This window comes from Enoplosus armatus, chromosome 13, assembly GCF_043641665.1.
Source record: "Enoplosus armatus isolate fEnoArm2 chromosome 13, fEnoArm2.hap1, whole genome shotgun sequence".
Lineage (NCBI taxonomy): Eukaryota > Metazoa > Chordata > Actinopteri > Centrarchiformes > Enoplosidae > Enoplosus > Enoplosus armatus.
The window spans coordinates 6,598,134-6,619,012 of NC_092192.1; the positions used below are offsets into that span (position 1 = coordinate 6,598,134).

The following is a 20,879-nucleotide window of genomic DNA, read 5'->3' on the forward strand; positions in this document are numbered from 1 at the left end:
ATCAGGAAAGGCTGACAATGCATAATTAACTTGGATTTTCCCTGAGCGACCACAACCATACAACAGACCGGTGTTCCTAGATAAATCCTGAGGGAAAGAACAGCAACTTCCCTTCGCCAGGCTCAAAAGTACAGAGCCGAGAGAAGACAGAGAAAGAGGCTTTTTGCAACACAGGTTAGCAGCATGAACATTGTCCTACTGATTTGGCCTTGACTACTTTGTCTCTTTGCTGATCTTCTCCTGATGGCAATCCAGCATCCCTGTCTGACTCATCCCTTACCAAACTGTAAATCAAATAAATCCCCTCCTACTGACTTTGACCTCTTCCTCATTTCGCTCCACTCTCCAGGTCCGAAAGACGAACATGTGGAGGACTGACAGGGAAAAGTATCCTCTGGATCGTTGGCAAGTACCGGACAGAGTGCTGCAAAGCAATTACACTCCATTCTAATTCCATGTGTGAAAACAAACACTGCTGGAAACAAGAAAACCACACAGTGACACACACAATGAAATTACATCTGCCAGAATCAGTTAGTGACTGAATCCTGAATCTAAACCACAGAGGGAGGTTTTCTACGAAGCCTTGGAAATGTCATCTTATTCAAGAGTCCATGCAGGGCTACGTTATTATAAGCCAATTATAGAGACAACAACGCTTCGCAAAAAAAAGTTTTATTCTTACAGAAACAAAATACAAACATCCAAATAGAACATCTTTCACAGATTTTATTTAAGACGAACCCAGAGGTTTATGGATCAGTAAATTAATTTTGTTGAGGAATAATTCTTTGACAGAGCAGAGTTGTGACTGAAAGCAGGGAAACACGTGAACATAGAAAAGAAAAACCTTCCGATTAAAGACAAAAACCTTACATTGAAAGTGCAATTTTGTCGATAAACTTTGCCATTTTGATGTCCCGTTTTGACAGTCCTCCACAGTCATGTGTCGTCAACGTAATCTGGACCTGCGAGGACACATGCACAGTGTTTGCAGTCACAAAGCAGTAACAGGTCAACCCAAAAAAAGCATAATTAGTGCTGTAACCAGACTACAGCTGTTGTTCTCCAGAAAGATACACATTTTTTCAGAGCCACTTCTCAAGACTGCAGGAGTATTTGATTATCAAGACTTTTTCGGTAGCGTATTCCTTTGAGTGTCACACCTCCTGTTGTTGTGAAATAACAAGAAGCTTTTACGCATCCTTGTGGAAGCAGAAGCTGACATTGCTGTGTATTGGTAGGTGTAATTGTGCTTCATATGTCTGTTGTTGACTTAAAAGCTAACTTTCATGGGGAGTTAGATGTTGGAGGTATTTCTTGACTAACAACAGTTTATCCATCAACCTAGTACTCCTGTGCAGCGTCTCCAGTTACACTGTGGGTTGCCAGATTAAGCCGATGAGGACAGGTTTTGGTTTGGTCTCTGTGTGGCATAACTGTGATGACAAGACTTCAGGAAGCTGAGCAGAGGCACTGCACCCGGCTGTTGTTCCCAAAAATTAGTTCCAGCACACAACTACCCCTAAAACCACAATTTGTTGTTTTTACATTTCAGCTTAGCGACTTTTAGAGGTGTTGCTTTTATTTTTTTGTTACTTTGAACAGAACCAAGCTAGCTGTTTCCCCCATTTCCAGTCTTTATGCTAAGCTAGGCTAGCCATGTCTTGACTACAGCTCTGTTCTTAACATACAGACATGAGATTGATATCGATCAAATAAGCATATTTCCCTAAATGTTGAACTATTTCTTTAAGCTGTGACCCACGCAGAGTAGACAAATATTGTCCTGCTATTTGTCAGGAATGTGATAAATTCAACGGACTCCATTCAGGAGTACTTCAGGGTTTTAAGGGGACATTTTTGGCTCCACCCATTAATGTCTGACTCAACCAATGAGGTTCCTCCCTGGAGAGCAGCTCTGGCCCAGAAGAAAATGTTTATAAACTCACGTTAATATAGAGAGCCAAGAAAAGAGAGCAGAGCAGAGCATTAATGAACATTAATAGGATATTAGCAGTAGCTCAGTATACAGCATCTATTTTGTCGAGGCTGAAGCTCAGTCAGAGTGGGATTTATGTGTAAGTGTCTGGTGGAAAGTGCTGTGGGGGCCCAGAGACCTGTTGCACCATTCTACAGCCACTTTAATAAAGAGTGGATTAGGAGCAGCATTCCTGTCGGAGCGGCCCGGTCCACCACACAGTAACTCAGTGGCTACAGCCTAATGCTGAGAGATTTTCAGGGACTGGGTTTGTCATATCAACCACTACTTTATTTCTGAGGCAGAGAAAGTGAGAGTGTGTGTGTGTAAGTGTTGGGGTTGTGGGGGCTTCGTGGAGGGGGGTACAGATATTTGCAGAGCTTTTCGCAAGAAAAACGATGGGATTACAGTGTGAAGCTACTGCGCTTTTTTTTTTTTTTTTGTCGTTCTGACTAACGGACTGTGTTTCAGGCTTTGAGCGGCGAGCTCTCCAGAACCAGGAAGGATTGTTTGACATGAAAAAAATCTGACTCGATCCAGGGTTGATTGATCTCGGTGTGTCTGTAATTTGTTATAAACCAACCGTAGCATTGTAAATATGGCAGTAACTCAAACACGTAGCAGTGATAACACTGTTTGATTCTACAAGCCGTGATTCCTGTAATGGATACTAAAAAAATGCAGCACTGTAAGTGACTCCTCCAGCACGATTGCAAATTGTGATTTGGGCCATAATGTAGGGAAAGTTATTACCTTATTATAAACATTGAACCATTCTGGGTGATGGTTCATCTTCTCTGCCTGCAGAGCCACCCGTGACATGAAGCCAAATGCCTGGTTAGGAAGAAACAATCAGCTGTCAATCAAAAACAAATCAGGAAGTGGATTTCGCCTCAGTCATTGTGTGACTTTCTAGTCCAGTCTACCCTCATTGATATAAATGTGGTGGACAAAATATTAGAAGCAACTTTCAATATAACGCAAAAAAGCAGCACAAACTATAGCTTCCAAAATCACTGTTTAGTTGAATCAACACTTATATAAGAATTTAAACAAAAGCTGAAAATTACAACCATCATAAAGGAAGGATTTATTGTAGGGCAGTTGTTTTAAGCTGCATACATTTCAGCAACGTGGACATAATAAGAATATATTGTTACATTTGGCCCACTAATTTTTTTTTTCATTTTTCCCCATTTCTATTTTTCCGCAATCCTTTTATTATATTTTAGAGTAATAATTGAATTTTGTAGTTAGGCTGAAAAAACTTAAAGCATTAAAACTGTCTCTTTATTTCACATTCAGCAAACTGCCTCACTGCTTGTCAACATAAACACTTAAGCCAACTGCACTCTCATTTGCTGCGGTGCACAAAAGCACCGACCTCTGAATCTTACTTTAAATGAATCTCGCTATTTAACATTTATAAGCAGCACATAAAACATTTAATAAATGGTTTATAGCACATTATCATGTAGTTGTATGTGGCTACAAGGACATTTTTAAGCATTAATTAATGTGCCGTATTTGTCAGCAATTAAAAGTCTCCCATGAAGACATATTTTATATTAAAACGACTGTATTTTACTATAACATCAATAACAATTATCTGTTTGTACACCAGCCTCCACTTATGTGTGTCCATAGACATTAATAATCAGTCATATTTGCTTAGAACTGCATTGTAATGTGTTATTGCATAGAAATGCTACTGAGGACAGGCTTAAAGTAAAGTGTTGACCAGGAGCACAGACAGTTTCATAAGAGGTGGACAACAGATTATATTTTCATGGAGTTTAATGTGACAGCTTCACATTTTAGCTGCAAGAGGAAAGCTGCCATTCTCCAGGAATACAATTTAAAGCATCATCGCTCGCCTAAACATGCAGAGCAGTATGCAAGAAATGTATTAATACAAAAACAAAGAACAACCTGGCCAGTGGCTCCCAGGTAATTGATCACGAAAATGCAATTCATAAAAAAATGTCCAACAATATACACATAATAAAAAAAATCCTCTTGAAAGAGATCTTACAAAATCACAACGTAACAAAAAATGCCATTTTTTTGCAGCATTGATTCAGCTTCTTAAGTCAGAATCAATAACTCAAGGATGAAAGGAACTGCAACTAACAATATAGATTAATCACTCAATTAGTTTCTCGATTAATCGATTAGTCAATTGGTCTATAAAATTTCCGTTTTGTCTGACAAACAGTCCAAAGATATTCAGTTCACAATCATAGAACACTAAAGAAACCAGAAATGAATCATATTTGAGAAGCTAGATTTGGACTCAAGATGATAAACTGATTATCAAAATAGTTGCCGATTAATTTTCTGGCGATTGATTTATCTAATAATCAACTAAATGTTGCAGCTGTAAAAAGCAAAACATGTAGCAGCATAAAGCACAAGGAGCAATGCTGCCGTTGGAGGCACAGAGAAGCACAAAACGGCGTCTCTGTGCACGTAGACAACCCTGGTGAAGGCATGTGCATACTTCCACACCCACGTCAGGAGCAGACAGCATGCAGGCACACACTCACAAACATACACACTCGTCATATTTCGAGTTCGGCATGTGGCTCTCTCCAATCACAGGCCATCCAGGGAGTGATTATGGTTATTCTAATTATCTACAAAGAGGAGAGTGAAATCCCTCGTCATGCCCACTGTGAAGAGAGGGAGAAAAAAAATCAGGTAGACCTATTTCAGAGCAATTTCCCACTGCAATCTCAATTAAGCCCCTAAATACTTCCTCCCCGCCTAATTAAATCAACTGAAACGCCATTGTTTACAGGCCACGGCTCAACCCCGTCCACCACCTGACATGACGAAACACAATTACTCTCGCAGAAGAAATTGCATTTAGCCTTTTTTAGTGCGTTGTAACCAATGTCTGCGACGTCCTGCTCGGTGCCTCGTGCAGCGCGACGCGTGTAACACGATCCGCAGCTTGATCAAATTGGTTATCAAGGAAACCGTCTCCCGATCAATTTAAGTAATTGGCATATTCCTGCAACTTGACCCCACTGGCACCAATTTGGAGAGCGAGGCGGTCTGCTTTTTCTCAGCTCTCATTGGCTTTAATGGAGATGGTTAAGCAGCCTGTCATGTCAGGTGTTGTCCAAACATGTCCCCCTCTCTCTCTCTCTCTCTCTCTCTCTCTCTCTCTCTCTCTCTCAGGAACATTGACTGACAGGTAAAAGGATTCTGTGTGAACACTTAAGGGTTCCTGCACATTGTCCCATTTCAAAACACCATGTTCTTTCAAAGACTCACTTTCCAGCCTGGACTCTGTTATGGAAGAAAAACTCAACCCTTGGCATTTCAAGACACTCCTGATTGGCCAAACTACAGCTGAGAATATGCGTGAAGAACACATTAACAGTTTTTTACTCTAACATTAATCTTTTTTTTTTTTTTGCCACCACCAGACGGCTCGTTGCTGTGGTGGATCTGCACTCTGGACCTTTCAGCTGCAGAACCTAATGATGTTTGTGTAGTATTTTAACAACATTACCCTCCTCCCAAAACGTTAACTGTTGGATCTCTGATGCATATAGCTAGCTTACCGGTCTCCATGTGAAATGTGACTTTGTGTCAATAACGAGCACTAATATAATTAGACTTTGTGACGGAGATGAATTCTATCACTGTTGTAGTTTCCACTGTCGTGTGCAGAGGGAGCTCTGGGTCATAGATTAACTGATGCTAGAGTCAAACCAATATTATTGGCCAATTCTGACTTATTACAGATGTATCTGTATGTTGGCTGATACGTAACAATTGTAAAAAGCAGTACAGAAATGCCAAAGATACATTTTAGTTTATTTTTAAACTGTAAAATATCCCGTTCATGTCTTGTTGGCAATTAGTTGTTATGTGTTTATGCTAAAACATGTATATCAGATGATACATTCTGAGTTATTGTTATTGGTAAAATATCAATATCAGTGTAATAATCCAGGATCAGTCAGACTCTGCTTCATTTTCTATCTGAATTTGAGGATTTTGGTCAGAAGTCCAAATGTTGTATCCTGGTTATGGCCGGTCTACATGATCTGTAAGAAAACAGGGTTGCATTTTACTGGAGACAAACTGTTTTCAGGCTCCTGGCCTTGATCAGCATGTGTGAATAATGGTTGTACTCCCCTCTTTAATACAGGGAGGATCCCTTTTAACACTATGTGTCTGCCAACTGGGTCACACCACTTTAAAGCAACATTATCGCAATAACACAGTTGTAGATTCACTGACATTACGACGGGTCTGCAACTGCAAACATCTGCAGTCACATCTGTGTGATACGTTTCCCCAGATTTCCAAACTTGGCAGAGGAAGGAACTTCTGGTCTGGACAAATAATTGGTCACTTCAATTCAGTTTTAATTCAAGAAGTATATTTTTCTTTTCAAGCCAGCTCGTGGCATGATGAAGTTCGCCAGTGATTGAGAACAAATGACAAATAATTGTGTTTTTTATTTGCATTTTGTATCAATTGAATTGACAGTGAACCAACCCCAACCAGAGCTTGTACTCATTATCCAAACTTCAAAGTGCTGTAAAATACGCGGGCAGCACTGCTTTTATCAGTGTCACACTTTCTGAAAACTTACATGTCCCCGTTTAGACCTCACTGATGTGCAAACGAACCACAGAGCAAAATGTGATTTGGAGTTAAGCGGAATGTGAAACATAAGACGACAAGTTCAGCCTGTATGCAACATGAACCCTGAGAAAGGACTCTTCATGTCCCAGGAAAAAAAATGAGGAGAGAAAAAGCAAGGAGAGCAGTAATCTCCCTCTACAAATGAATTGGAGTTGAATGTCCAAAAAACCTGAAATCCTGAAAAGGCCTGAAACAACCATGCCCTAAAATCAGCCTCACAGGTGGTGGTCCCTCGGGGGCAGTAAGGAGAGTAACAGGACACAATACCGGGGAAGTGGTGGTGCTACGCCTGTCTGTCACCTGTAGGTCATCTCAACGCCCTCCACTTGGGCCAAACAAGGAAATAAAACCAACCCTCAGCTCCCAGCTGAGGTCTTATGTCAACAGAGGTCAAGGACTCTCCCTCTTAAAGTGCTTTGTTTACCCGATTTGAATTGTACGGGCCACACGTCTGCAGCCAGCAGGTCATCCATCCAGCCAGCCAGCCAGCCGTTCTCTCCAACTGCCCCAACAAGCTGTAGCTGTCAGAGTCAGATAATTTGACATGACATTATGCAGGCCCCCATCTCAAATAATCAGAAACACCCGACGGCAGACCCCCGCTATGCCCCTTTCCCCACGCACCCGCTTTTGAGGAGCCGATTTGGTGCTATTACAGCATGATTGTCATACAACACTGAATGAGACAATTTGACGTCGGAGCAGAGTGGTGTTCTCCCTCTCATTGCGGCCGTGGGCTGGAATACAGGACTCAGTTTCAAACACATGTGTCTGTTATTTACAGATCGGTTTTCCACCGCCGCGCGGTCCAGGGGCTTAGAAACGCCTGCTCTGTCTTGCCAGGACTAAGTGCATGCAGATTGTGCCTACTCTTCACTAGCCTCTGACAGACACACACATGCACACTGATGCATGTATGAATGCACATATGCAAACCTCCTAAGCGTACACACAAGTATGTGTCGACACACACATGAAGACAAGCCGCTCTCCTCCATTACACACCGCCAGGACTAGCCGATGATTACCCTGCGAGCCCCATCATCACCGCGTCAGCGTCAGCCCCCTGGAAAACCTTCTGCTCCTCCGCAGTGAAAGGCAAGAACGCTGTGAATTGCACAGTGGTGGTGGTGGTGATGATGATGATGATGATGATGATGATGATGATGACCACACCTCTTATGTCTCATTTCTCTTCTTTCCCAAACAGCTCTTCACAAGCTTCCAGCTGGCCGGAGGAGGCTGCCCGCTACGTTGACATGTAACTTAAAGCTAAATATTAAATAATTCTGACGCAAAGCTGCCGAGCGCTGAAGCTCTTTCATGTAGTAGAGAGAGCTCTGCACGTGTAACATCATAATCTTCTCAAGTTCACGTCGAGAAACACAGAGAGCTTTAATCTGATACTCTGACGAAGGTGATGCACGCTGCGAACACTCATCAAGTGACTAATATCCTGTGTAACAAATGTTCACGCAAGTCAGCTCCTATTTATGTAAAGAGTGTCATGTAATGCTCAAACATGCCGTCAAGGCCAACTTATGCAAACCCCCTCATTAACTGCAGGGTCACCAGCAAGGGCTTAAAAAGACATTCGGCTCGTCAAAAGACAGCAGACGTCAGGGCCATCTTAGCTTACCCAAGGACTGATAGCCAGATTATCTAACCACCTCCGCTTGGGCGCCACACCTCACGGCTTCCCTCCAGCCATTTTCACAAGATGACATGAATGCGGGATGCCTCCAGTTCCCAGGGAAAGTTCCATTTTGGAGACGGAGGTGGGAACTGAACACCGCTGAGCCGATTTACCGGCCTCTCGCGCTGAGTAAGAGATACGGTGCGAGCGCTTGTGTAGAGTGATTAACTATGCATGTGTGTGTGTGTGTGTAAATACTAATAAAAGGTTAATGGACTCATTTTTAAACAATTTTAAAAATGTTCATGCCAGAAAATGACCAGTTTTCTGTGTGTGTTTCTGTTTGTCAGTGTGGAAAAGCCACACACCACAACTGTCCGCTGACTGAATTATTTGAGGGTTTGCAGCTTTTTAAAAACAAGTTAAACTCACCACACCCATGCCATAGTTAATAAAACTCTGGGAACAACATATGAAAAATTGAATTGAACAATTAATTGAATTAGGGCTGATTATTTCCAATACTGACAAATCTATGCATTTGTTTTTCAATGTATAATTTCATCCTAATTCAAAAGTATTAATTTTATAATAAAATGACCCAAAGAAAACCATGCTCATCATCGTAGCAGCAAATGTTTATTGTTTTTTATTAATGTTACTTGATAATTGACCAAAATGTTTACTGTTTATCATAAGTAAATCGACAAACACTGAATCAGCAAAAATAAATAAGTAGTTTAATTGTGCAAAGAAAACACAATTGGATTGTCAGCTTTGTCAATTATTTGCATGTTGCAGAGGAGAACTTACTTCATAGGCAGGAAGCACAATGAGCTGATATCAAGGGAGTGGCCAATGTCATCAAAATAATTCATCAGTCCAACCTTTGTGCATGCATGCTGTGAGAGTGTGTGTGTGTGTGTGTGTGTGTGTGTGTGTGTGTGTGTGTGTGTAAAGCAGGAGGGGGTGGCTCTGAGAGTTTGGTTTACCCAGGGGCTCAGTTTTAGTTGTAGGACAACTTATTCAACACAAGCAGAGCAAGGCCTGTAACGAGAGGCAGAGGCTTGAAGGAGATTTGGTGGAGAGGGAGCCCCTGACTGAATATAAAAAGGGGGATCAGCCTCCGAGAGCGGAGCGGAGGGAGCTGTCAAAACACAGCGGCGCTCTCCTCAGTCTCAAAATTGGAACTTAAGTCCAGAAGCTGTGTGGACGCTGCAGCTTTTTCCGGCGCTTGTAATGCAGTTACAGTCTGTGGTGAACCGCAACTTTGGCGTGTTGTTTGTCTCAAGTTTGTGTCATGTTCTTTTTTGTTGTTGTTAGGTTTTTTTTCACAAATATGACTGGAATTGTTGTGAATTTATAAGTATCAATTGCTATTTCGCTTTTTTTTATTTCAGGAAATATTTTGACACAGAATAGCTTTCTAATATGACCCCAAAACAGCTTTGTGGAGTTTTACTGCATCAGTCGGTGGCATTCATGTGCTCATTTTGTGGCCAACTAACACACCTCCATGTCCTGTAAATATTAGGAGGCCTGATTGCTGACTGATTGCTTCAAACTGATTTTCAATATACGTCTTTTTTTTTTTTTTTACGTCAATCTTACACACGGACATAAGTAACAGAAGTCGCTGAAAGATTAGGAGGAACATTAATGCAGCAATTTAGCCCCAACTAAGACCACTGAGTGAATACAGCAAATATTTACTAAGAATGTAACACTATATTCTATCTTATTGGTTAACACAATTAACAATTATGGTTTGTTTGTGGAAACTGAGTCAAAGATTTCAACTTTGCTCATTTCTAACTCTTTGTAGCCACAGCAGCTGTACCGTTAAGAGACGAGACCATTACTGCACGTTTAAACCCTTCAGTTGATGATTTGCACTGTCTCACCTACATCAACTAAGTGAAATCAGATGATGAAGTATCCTAAATAGGGCTAAAGCTAAAGTTGCATTGTCTATTAATCTGTTGATTAATTGGCCAATTAATCAATCAATCATTTAGTCATTAAAATGTCAGAGTAATGTGTAAAAACATCACAATTTCCCAAATATCCTATATTCAAAACCTGAACACTTCATCTGCTAACTGATTAACATACTAATCATTTCAGCACTTATCACCTATGAATGTCTGGAAAACGTCATGGACATCCTCATTTGTCTGATTAACTCGTCAATAAAAGCAGCTCCGGTCATTTACCTGGTTAAAAGTTTCCCTCTCTTAGTTAAGGAGAGACTCGAGATAACAACAAGCCATTTTTTCCACCCACCATCACTGCTCGACTGAATATTTGCGGGGAAAGATGGAATGCCAATCGTTGTCAACTTCAGCAACATAACACAGCAGTTGAGCATGCACAGCTCACCTCTCCTGCACAAACTGCATCTTAAGGCTACCCATTTCACTTGTGTCGCATGGATGTTTCCACTTCATTCACTGAAATGTAAAGCAGATGGTCATCTGTAAACATACATAACATAAATGCGTAAACAACATCAGTGACTGCAACTTAAAAACAAGCACAATTTCCAACCTAAATTTACAGTATTAAAGACACACACACAGATGTTTCCACATGTGATTGCAGGGATTCTCACTGACCAAAGCGACTCCAGAAAGAGGATTTCACCTCTCAAACCCGATTAAATATTACTTCTCAGACGACCGCCACTAACAACGCGCAGTTTACCCACACGCCGCAGATAAATTACCGAGCTGGTCACAGCAGCATCATAACACTTTCCACTTGCTGTAATCAAAGAAAAATAAACTCAAAAAAAGCAAATCCAGCTGTCATCTTCTTTTTTTTTTTAGTTCATTTGCAGCCATGAGCGGCTCTGTGCCTCATGTAGTCAGCTGCACTTCAACAGGCTGCCACTGTGGATTTACACAGTCATAGACACACCTCTACCGCCCCCTACAGGCCACAAGAGGACACGTTTCAACTCGCAGAGAGAGGGATTTGTTATTCTCATTATAAACTCTCGGGGATCTGATTTCCTCAAGCCCATCACTGGCAGATAAGTGGCAAATGGAAATCAGCCAGCATGTCGCTCCTCATCTCCATTCCCCTCCGGTAAAAGCCCTTTAAGAACAGCCATGAAAAACGAGCATGGGAGTTTGTGAAAAAGGGGTGGCTGGAGCGAGAATAAAAGAGGGTGAAAAAGAAGGACAGAGAGAGAGACAGACGGAGAGAGTTGCCAACATGTAAAATTGGAACAACATGAGCTCATTCCCCAATAACATGGGGCACAGGATGGGAAATGAGAGACAGACAAAGACAAGCGAGACAGAGATGGGGAAAGGAGGGTGGCAGCGAGGAAGAAAACAGCAGAAAGCAATGCACATCTACCAGAAGGAATGATGGGGTTGTTAGTGGTTTGTGACCCAGATGAAACATTTTAACCAATTTGATTGTTTGTGAAAGAAATCATTCTGATCGAAACCCCAATTGCTGCCAACTGGCCGCCTGGCGTGTCTCAGGGTAATGCAGCCTGACGTGTCGGGGTAAGAGGAGAGGCTTTAGAGCCAGGAGGAGCAGATGGGGGAGGTCAGCGCTCGCCCTCCGACTTCAAACACGGGGGAAGTGTAAAAACAGACTATTTTAGGGGCTAAAACAACTAACGACAGGATTAGAGGAAGTCCGCTAAGTGGCCTTGAGATGCTGCAGTTTACTTCGCCCAATACAGGGCTGAAGTGAAGTAGCAAGCAGCCTACCAGCGTTGTGCCAAAAAACATTTATTTATAACGTTTAGTGTTTCTTTTACCCCGGGAAGTAGACAGTCACTGAAAACCGCACCTGTCTGGTACAACACGCATCTTAAATCAAACCCTTCAAGTTGTTTGCTGTACTAGTTGGAGCAGCTTTGTTATCACACAGAAGAGGTAGATCCTGAAGAATGTACTCAGGAAAATCACAACAAAAAACATGCTACTAATACATATCTGTGGGAACACCTATGCCTGATCAAATATACTAATCTCAAGGTTCACTTACTAGCTTTTTTTCTGGAACTTTCAATCATTTCACAAGCTTCTGCGAATTTCATGCAAGTGCAGAATGTTTTAAGACTGTTGTATTAAGACAACGTGTAAAATATAAAAATCCACTTTTAAAGTATATATTTTCATCCTGTTTGTGTCTATTTTAGAACTTTTATTGTGTTTCTGATTTAAATTATTCATCCTGTGTCCCTGGGTGGCTTAAAAAGCACTTAAAACTTAAATATTTTGTTATTAATAATATGCAAAGGATGCACATAGATCTTATGTCAAATGGCGCAAATGAGATGGGGCACCGACCTCAGCAACATGAAGTGCCAAAGTGGCCGACATCAAAACTGTCCTGATTATGGCTGGGTGTCGAACCCACCACTTGTTGAGTACTGTACTGACCAAAATGTGTTGAAAGTTTAAAACATTTGGCATTGAATGCTTGTTTAGATTCATAGTTTGGTTTAGTTATTCTCTGACCAAATATTTACTGATATAAATCATAACTTTGTTTGGTTTAGACTCTGTTTTATTTGGGCAAAGTTGTTGCTCAGCTGCTTGTATTGAGACAATGTTAAACACTGACGCACTGAGAAGTCATGTTCTGTAAAATGAAAAAACAGGGAGGATTTGTATTTTGTATCGTGGTCTGAGAAATAGGTAATTCAGCTGGATTAAAAAAGATTGGGATAATGAAAAGACTGTAAAAACACAGATTATTTGGTCCGTGCATGGACACAAGTGTTATATAGGTAGCTTTCATATTATGTGTGTGTAAATTATGTTTTCTGTTCTTATATTTTGTTTAGGAACATGCACAGTATGTGGTATGCAGCAGTAACCTATGTTTTTTTAAACTTAATGGGAAGTACAGTACAGTACTTTTTTTTTTTAAACTAACTTGTGGTATTTTAAAAAAACAGGGATCATTTTGGTACTAGTACTGTAACTTTGTTATCATATTGACACCAGTTATGAAACCAGCCCATTTGGTTTTTCAAGTGCAAATCAATCAAAACGTATTGACTATTATTTCTCATAGCAACACACAGCCTCACATGCTGTAACACAAACTTATTCCAGCTTTTACAATCATCATTTTTCACAGTTTTTCATGTGAGGTGTTCAGCATGCTCCATCTCGGTTAGAGCCCCACGTTCGCTGTTGCTGTTAATCTGTGATTGACACAGACAATGAGTAGAAATAAAGGCCTCTCTCATAAACAACAACCTTTCAGCAGTCATCAGTGCTTTTCTTTGCATGTAGGACCAAAAAAGGAAAATCCATAAAGCAACTGAAACCAGTGAAAGCAGAGAGGAACCTGCCCCCTGCTACACCTGCAACCAATCAGCGAATAAACACAGATGAATTTGTGTGTTTCCGTTGGTTAGCGAGATGGCCGTGCGTCTGGCGGTCTGCGTCCTGATCCCGTTCAAACAAACCTCCAGCCATCTTACAACAGCCCCCTGACGACCACAGCAGAACACCGAGGCCGACAGGGTTCTACAAAAACTAGGTTCATCGCAGACTCTACCGGCCGTCTGGAACAAAAAAACTACAAAGACTGAAGCAGATGTCAGCTGCCTGTGTGTGTGTGTGTGTGTGTGTGTGTGTGTGTGTGTGTGTGTGTTCTTCCATATACACACTCTAACCAGCTGCACAGTGCTGCAGATATTGTGATCCCGGTGATTAGTCATGACTGTTAATATCAATAATTTGAGGAACAAATGTATTTTACTCACACTTTTAGCTACTTGACTGACGTTATTTAATGACAGCGGTGAACTCAGATGTCTTAGTGCTGCCAATATGGCTAAATTCTGATATCATTCAACACAGAGACTAAAATCAACCCTCCTCTGTGTGCATATCTGTGCATGTCTGCTTGAAATCATCGCTATTTTCCTTTTATTTACATTATCGTTGAATTACAGCATCTACTTGAAATGATGGCCTTGTCACACACTATGTTCTTGTACATAGTGAATGCATACATAGCAGAAATGATGACAATACTGATTTAATGGTCACCCCTTTAAGTACAACAACACAAATACAGTCACACACACCTGATTAAAGGTTTTAAAGTGAAGCTCTTTGAAGATGGCATCGCGGTCGTCCACCTCCACCCAGCCTGTGGCCCTGAGCTCCATCACCAGCTGATCCCGGTCTGCAGGGGAGAGCCAGTTGGAGTCTGACGACTGGGGACAAACACACAAACTCAGAGTGTGCACAAAAGCATTTTGTTGTTCTTCTTGTAGTTATTACATTGGAATACGCACTTGTTCTGCGTCTCTTTTCTCAATCTCCTGGGCTGTCCTCTTTAAGCCGTATTAAATGTGAACACACTATCTGTTGTTTTTGTTTCTGTTGTAAAACATTTCACATCTGTAAAACGGACTTTTTAACTGACAAATCCCATTATTAGCAGTGGTTCTTGGTGTTTCTTTTTCAGATTTCTTCTAACCCAAGGTCACTGTAATCAAAACGTGCTGATTCAGCCTTTACTGCTACTGTGGAACAACAGGTTTTAAGTAAAGTTTGACAGCACTTCATATATTCAGATGTCACATTCATTGTAGCAGTTACCTGAGTGCTACTAGTGCTGCGTCCACAAGGTGGCAGCCTAACACCGATAATGTGTACTAACACCAGCCTAATTGGTAACTAAACAGGTAATGGCCACACAGAAATAAAAGTCACATTGACATTGCTGTGATTCTCATATATAACTGTATAATTGGTGGGCGTGATTTCTCCATTTTTACATTTTAAATACCACACCAAACTTCATTAGTAATTCTGAATAGGTTTAATATTGGCTTACTTATTTGCAAATTCACACTCACAATAATATGAATTTAAGCCTTGTCTAACTTACAATCCACTCTTGACTTCGGCACTTTAACAAACCACACATCAGAACTTAATGTCGAAATCTTCAACTTCATGACATCAGAAATGCGCACAGAAGTAACGTCTCAAACGACATTAAGGTTCGGGAGGAAACAGTAAGAATGAACCCACAGAGTTGAAATTTAAACTTAATATTGTCTGGTAATTTATATCCATCAAACTATTTACGCCGAATTGAAAAATAACTCTGGAGCAATTCAAAAACGAATTCAAACTCAGCTTAATTTATGTATCATTTTACAGGTATTCATGTAGACTTTTAATTCAGAGTGTTTCGAATTAAGTTTGGCGTACGTTTTTTTCATACAACAAACAACGCGTCTGCCATGGGGCTTTCGCGACTTGCTGTTTCAGAGCCTACAACATTGTGCACTTCTTGCATGTCTCATGAGATTACACTCACATGTACACAACTCCAGCCTTGAGTGAAGTACGTAGATAAGAGGCTTATAAATGCTAATGCTAAAAGACTGCCTGTCACTGCCGCACTCACCATTTTAGACGAGTTGTTCCTGGAGAGCGGAGGCAGAAGCAGACTGCTCAGCCTTAACAGACGGTTGCAGGGCCATGAGCTGCTCGCCCTCAGGCTAATCATTAACCCCGACATAACCAGCGCTTTGTCAGCTGTCCTCCTTCTCCACTAACACCACCTCTGCTCTCTGCGTGTCCTCTCACACTTTACCATAGCTGTTCAGTTTGCTGCCTGATTAAAATCCTATATTTTTCAAGGGAGTCTGGTTATGCCAAAGTGACCACTCCAATTTAGTTATACATACAATTATATTTCCAGTACTATATTATGGCATATATTCTTACTGAAAACAACCTTTAATTACGTGTTTTATATAATATGATTCATTTGAAGTATGCCATTTATGTCAGCTTAAAAAGGTGGACAAACTCTTGGGGGCTATCCTCCACTTGCTCCGAAAGTCAGCTTTTTTTGTACTTCAGGATTATGGTTGAAGGGGAATATGTAATAAAAAACACAAAAGAGAAACACAAGCCTATAGCTTTGACATTGACTAGCCAAAAAGCCTTGAAATGTTAACAGCCACAATTCATTATATTCTTTAATATAAATCACAATGGCTCACATACTTTTATTTTTGCTCATCAAACACTTGAAACACAAGCAAATTAGCAACTGTTAATTTTAATAACAAACTAAATCATTCATCAAATAATCATTAACATCCAATGACTTGCAGTCAGTGTGTGTTTTCAGTCCTGATGTTCGTGCTCTTGTCCCGGAATGAGCCAGCGGATGCTTTCTGTCCGCAGGATGGCGTACGTGGTGAAGCCTGTGATGAAGAGGACAGAGAAGACCAGCAGCCAGTCGATGCTCTTCACCGGGACGCTGGGGAGGGGGCCGAGACGGTCTGCATCCATCACGTTTCTGTCGGGGCCAGTTTCAAACCCTGGAACACATAAACACTTTATCAGAAAACACAGCAGGCTTGATATATGTATATGTAGAGTGGTTTGTCATTTCAGACGAAGCCTACGGGCTGAACACTATTTAGTATGTCAAGAAAAATGTATTATTCAGAAAAATTTGCAAATCTTTCGTGGGGGTTTTTAGAGAAGGTGTCAGATATTCAGATGTAGCAGCAAAATTTGGTGTAATACTTAAGTCAACCTTCGTAAATATGACATTAAATTAATTAAATACAGACATCAATTTGAATGACATCTGATCCACAAGGAACTTACTTTTTTACTCAGCAAATGTTTACAATTATTGCACAGCAACACAGAGCAATGACATAACCCCTTACAGTCAAAATTATTATTATTTGTGTATATATTAAGTGTGGTCAGTAACAGAGAGTGATTGAACAAACCCCAAAATCAGCTGACTGACTGCCTTTGGAATTGTTTATGGTGCATTCTTAAACATAAAAACGGCATCATTTCGGACCGTTTCCTGTACCTGTCTGGTTAGCGATGAAGGAGGTGAGCGTCTCCAGCGTTCTGTCAGTGTGGTTGAAGCGAGCCATGGGCTTGGCCCCCTGGAACAGCAGGATGTTGGGCACTGCCACGGTCCCAAACCTTGTGGAGAGGCTGGGGGAAGATGAGGACCGACAGGACACAAGAATGACAAATGATCATTCAGTTTTAGATATTCACCTGAGTTGCTGATCTGGTCTAAGGTGGTCACAGCAAAAAAACAGAACAATTTAAACATTACAAAGTTTGGATTTTTTTTGGTATTACAATGTACAGTTACCTTTCTTTTCATTAGTTTAAAGGCAACTAGGGACAAGAGTTGAAAATTAGTAATAGCTTTAAAGGCAGCTTGTCCGTGTTGGAACTATGTTAAATTGCATCGTCCCTATCAAATAAATTCAAATTAAGCAAAGCTAACATTGCTTTATTTTAGGGGGTCACAAGCCAAAAAGTTTGGGAACCACTGGTTAAAAGGTTACAGACAGTTTTTGGTTAACATAAAGTTGCTTTAATAAGATTATTAACGCCCAAAAGCATGAAGAAAACCTTATTTTACGGTTTGTATTTTTGCTCACAAGCACACACACACTTTCAATTTCTCAACACTGGGGAACCTTTTTGATTGATCCCTAATCTAATCAGCTAGTCTACTAGTTGCTACTAAACCGTGAGTTATATTTCTTCCAGATACAGGCTGATGTTATCCGAGCCACAGACCACAAAGGGTAATAAAAATCAGAAACCCCTTAATGCCCCTTTAAAGTGGGCTTCCACAGAGGGAGGGATGATGCATATAAATACCAGCAAATATGACCATTCACCTGCTGTGCTGCGAGGCATCCAGTGCCAGGAAGTGCATGCTGGGAAAGACTCGGGGAAGAGCATTGAAGTGGGGTGCCAGGCTGGCTGAGAACTGGCACCACGCGGTGAAAAACAGCACCACAGAGCACTCTGTGCTGTTAGCATTCAGGAACTCCATCAGGTCCTGAGAGAAACGAGGAACAAAGACGCAGACTGAGGGATGGACTCCTCTGACATTTTGTTTGAGGAATAAATACAGACTTATGATTATCAGCACAGTCAGATCATGCCTCTTACAAAGTGGGTGCCTCGACTACACTCCTCTGTAGTAGGTATGAAGGTAAATGGTATGAAACACCAAGATTTTAACCATAATGATTTAAACTTAAAGGGAAAAAAACAGGTTTCTCTCTGTGCATTGCTGTCATTCTTGTTCATAATGTATTTGAAAATGAGTTTGCAAAAACTGGTTTGTTAGCATTAGTGCCTAACAAAGGATACAATTACCTCTGCTGAGTTGTTCTGGCCCGTTAAATAGTTTGTCAAAAGAATATCAGCAGATCAAACACTTACTAACAGGTTTCCAATAAATGTGATGAACAGATAAGCCTGGTAGAAATTATAACCTACATGATATATTAGCTATTATTAGCTCAACACATACAGTCTTGGGTCTTTTACAATGAAGCAAAAGTAGATTTTTGATCAATTGACCGATTGTTGATTTTACACAACTGAATTTCTAATTATTATAATAGGCTGCCAATTTTATGGATGAATGATTAAGAAAATAATGGCCAATTTAGAAAATGTGTTAAGCACTAACTTGTCTTAAATAAGTAATTCAGGAAATAGCACTGAGATGTTAACAGTGCTGAAGGCACTCTTCAACCAGTGATCCTCAGAGGGCAGCATGAATACCTGTGAAGCGTTGAGGACCTGCACAGTGAAATCCTCCATTCCTGTGATGTTCCTTTTATCACAGTTCACTTTGTACGTCTTGGCGGCCTCTGTGGTGTTCTGCTCCTCAGTTGGCGTGATGTCCGCATGAACTATGTCAAGAGTGACCTGGAGGTAAACATTCAAAATATAAACTAGGCTGCAAACTAACTAATTAACTGCCCAATCAGAAGTAAAAGAACCAAAGATATTCAGTTAACTATCACAAAAGGCAAAGAAAAGCAGCAAATCCTCACAAGCTGCAACTAGAGAACGACTAGTGTTCTTGCTTCAAAAAAAGACTCAAATGATTAATCAATTTTCAATCTAGTTGCAGATTTAAATTAATCAATTTTCTGTAAAATCGAGACAAATTAAAAATAGAAAACACATGAGGAAAATAATATTTCCATTTATACAATTAATAGTGCATGTTGGACATATATTTTTTCTCCTATCTTTTACTTGCTACCTCCCCAAGGGCCCAGGCACTCACAATAAGTACAAGTGATCTCAGCTGATCTAAGTTTACAGCAACCCCTATTCATGTTATAGTGCATCTGGTGAGTAACCTGCTGTGACGATTCAGTGCTCTTCTCCTCCAGTGACGCTCCTTCTCCTCCAGCCAGAGCAGGTGAACCACACTGGGCACTGTTCTCATCACAAGGCGGGGAGAAGCCTGACTGGAAGTCTTTCACATTTTTGGGGAAGAGGGACTCGATGTCAGATGGATCGATGGGGGCTTCAGAACCCATCACAGCATCTGCTATCTCAGCTGTCTTGAACTGCCTCTTCGGCAGAGAGTCCAGGTCTTCTGACTCCACAAACTTGGGGCTGTTCTCCAAGTCGGACACTGCATCCTCTGACAGCATGAGCTCCAGTGACTCATCATTCTCTGAAAAAAAGGCAATTGTAGATCAAGCACAGTACATAAGACATTTCTCTCACGGTTGTCTTTCCTGTTTTCCTTTTGATGGCGTAACCCACGATGCTAAAGATAAGCTTTTGGGCCTTTTCTCTGAAGATTATTTCTTACTTCTGATAACAGCTCTCTTTTCCTTTGCTATAAGCAGACAGTTACCTCCCATTAAAATCAATGAGTGAGTGCGTCTTTGTAGGACGGTGCACTGAAAAGGTCTAGCCTGGTTTCAGACCTCTAAATCACAGCCCATATCTTTGTTCAGTGATTCAAAGAGAATGAATAAATGAAGCGACCCTCAGTTGCCAGATAATAAGCTACATCTAGCTAAAACTAAATCGTTGTTTCAGATGTGAACTAGTGTTAGCTCTAGCTAGGTCCAGTCCAATAAGACTAAAAAGTCATTTCCCAAACTAACTTCTTGTTCTTCCTTACATCTCTATTGATTTAATAATCTGAACTCGTTTGAATGTTAAAGCGACACCTTGAACAATGACTTAACAACATAATTCTTGACATTAAAGGTAATTAGCAGTTAGTATGATAACCAGTTAGCTAGCTTGCTGTAAATGAATACGAACGTTAACAGTCAGTTCGCAGTGTTTTGACAGCACTGTTCAGCTAACCAACTGCTGTCTGTCTCCTACCTTGTGCGGTCACAGACGAAAAGCTCGAAACATCAGAATGACAAAACATAAACAATAAGACATACGAGATGCGAAGTTTGTAAAAAATCCCCGTCATATTTTTCAAATTTAGCTGGATACAAATATGAACGGTTATCACGACATGTTGAGATGTGAGGTGATGGTGTTCGGCTCGTAGGAAAGAAAATTTCAGAGCTGAGGCGGAATAAAATAAATGCTACACCTCCGAATTCTGTTTCCGGATATACCGGAAACCGATTTACGGAAAGAAAGAAAATAATTATTATCTTATGTTTTGCAAGTTTAAAATAGTATGGTGGTTTCTTTATACAGTACATATACATACATCTCAAGTAAAGGTAAAACGTGTATATGTATACTGAGATGAAAAATCTGTTTTTGT

General features: G+C 40.7%; 2 protein-coding genes across 2 annotated transcripts; both read right to left on the reverse strand.

Annotated features, from left to right (window-relative positions):
- Window positions 1-749: 749 nt before the first annotated feature.
- LOC139295570 (pterin-4-alpha-carbinolamine dehydratase 2-like) lies at window positions 750-15,860 on the reverse strand. Its single transcript, XM_070917776.1, has 4 exons — window positions 15,711-15,860; window positions 14,371-14,502; window positions 2,735-2,815; window positions 750-968 (listed from the first exon to the last, which is right to left on the reverse strand). Exons 1-4 carry the CDS (start codon window positions 15,822-15,824, stop codon window positions 873-875), a joined length of 423 nt encoding a protein of 140 aa, XP_070773877.1. The 5' UTR covers window positions 15,825-15,860; the 3' UTR covers window positions 750-872.
- Window positions 15,861-16,313: 453 nt separating this feature from the next.
- txndc15 (thioredoxin domain containing 15) lies at window positions 16,314-20,639 on the reverse strand. Its single transcript, XM_070917818.1, has 6 exons — window positions 20,477-20,639; window positions 19,483-19,805; window positions 18,893-19,039; window positions 17,992-18,155; window positions 17,154-17,284; window positions 16,314-16,638 (listed from the first exon to the last, which is right to left on the reverse strand). The coding sequence occupies exons 1-6, from the start codon at window positions 20,571-20,573 to the stop codon at window positions 16,442-16,444; spliced, it is 1,059 nt and encodes a 352-aa protein (XP_070773919.1). The 5' UTR covers window positions 20,574-20,639; the 3' UTR covers window positions 16,314-16,441.
- Window positions 20,640-20,879: the final 240 nt, after the last annotated feature.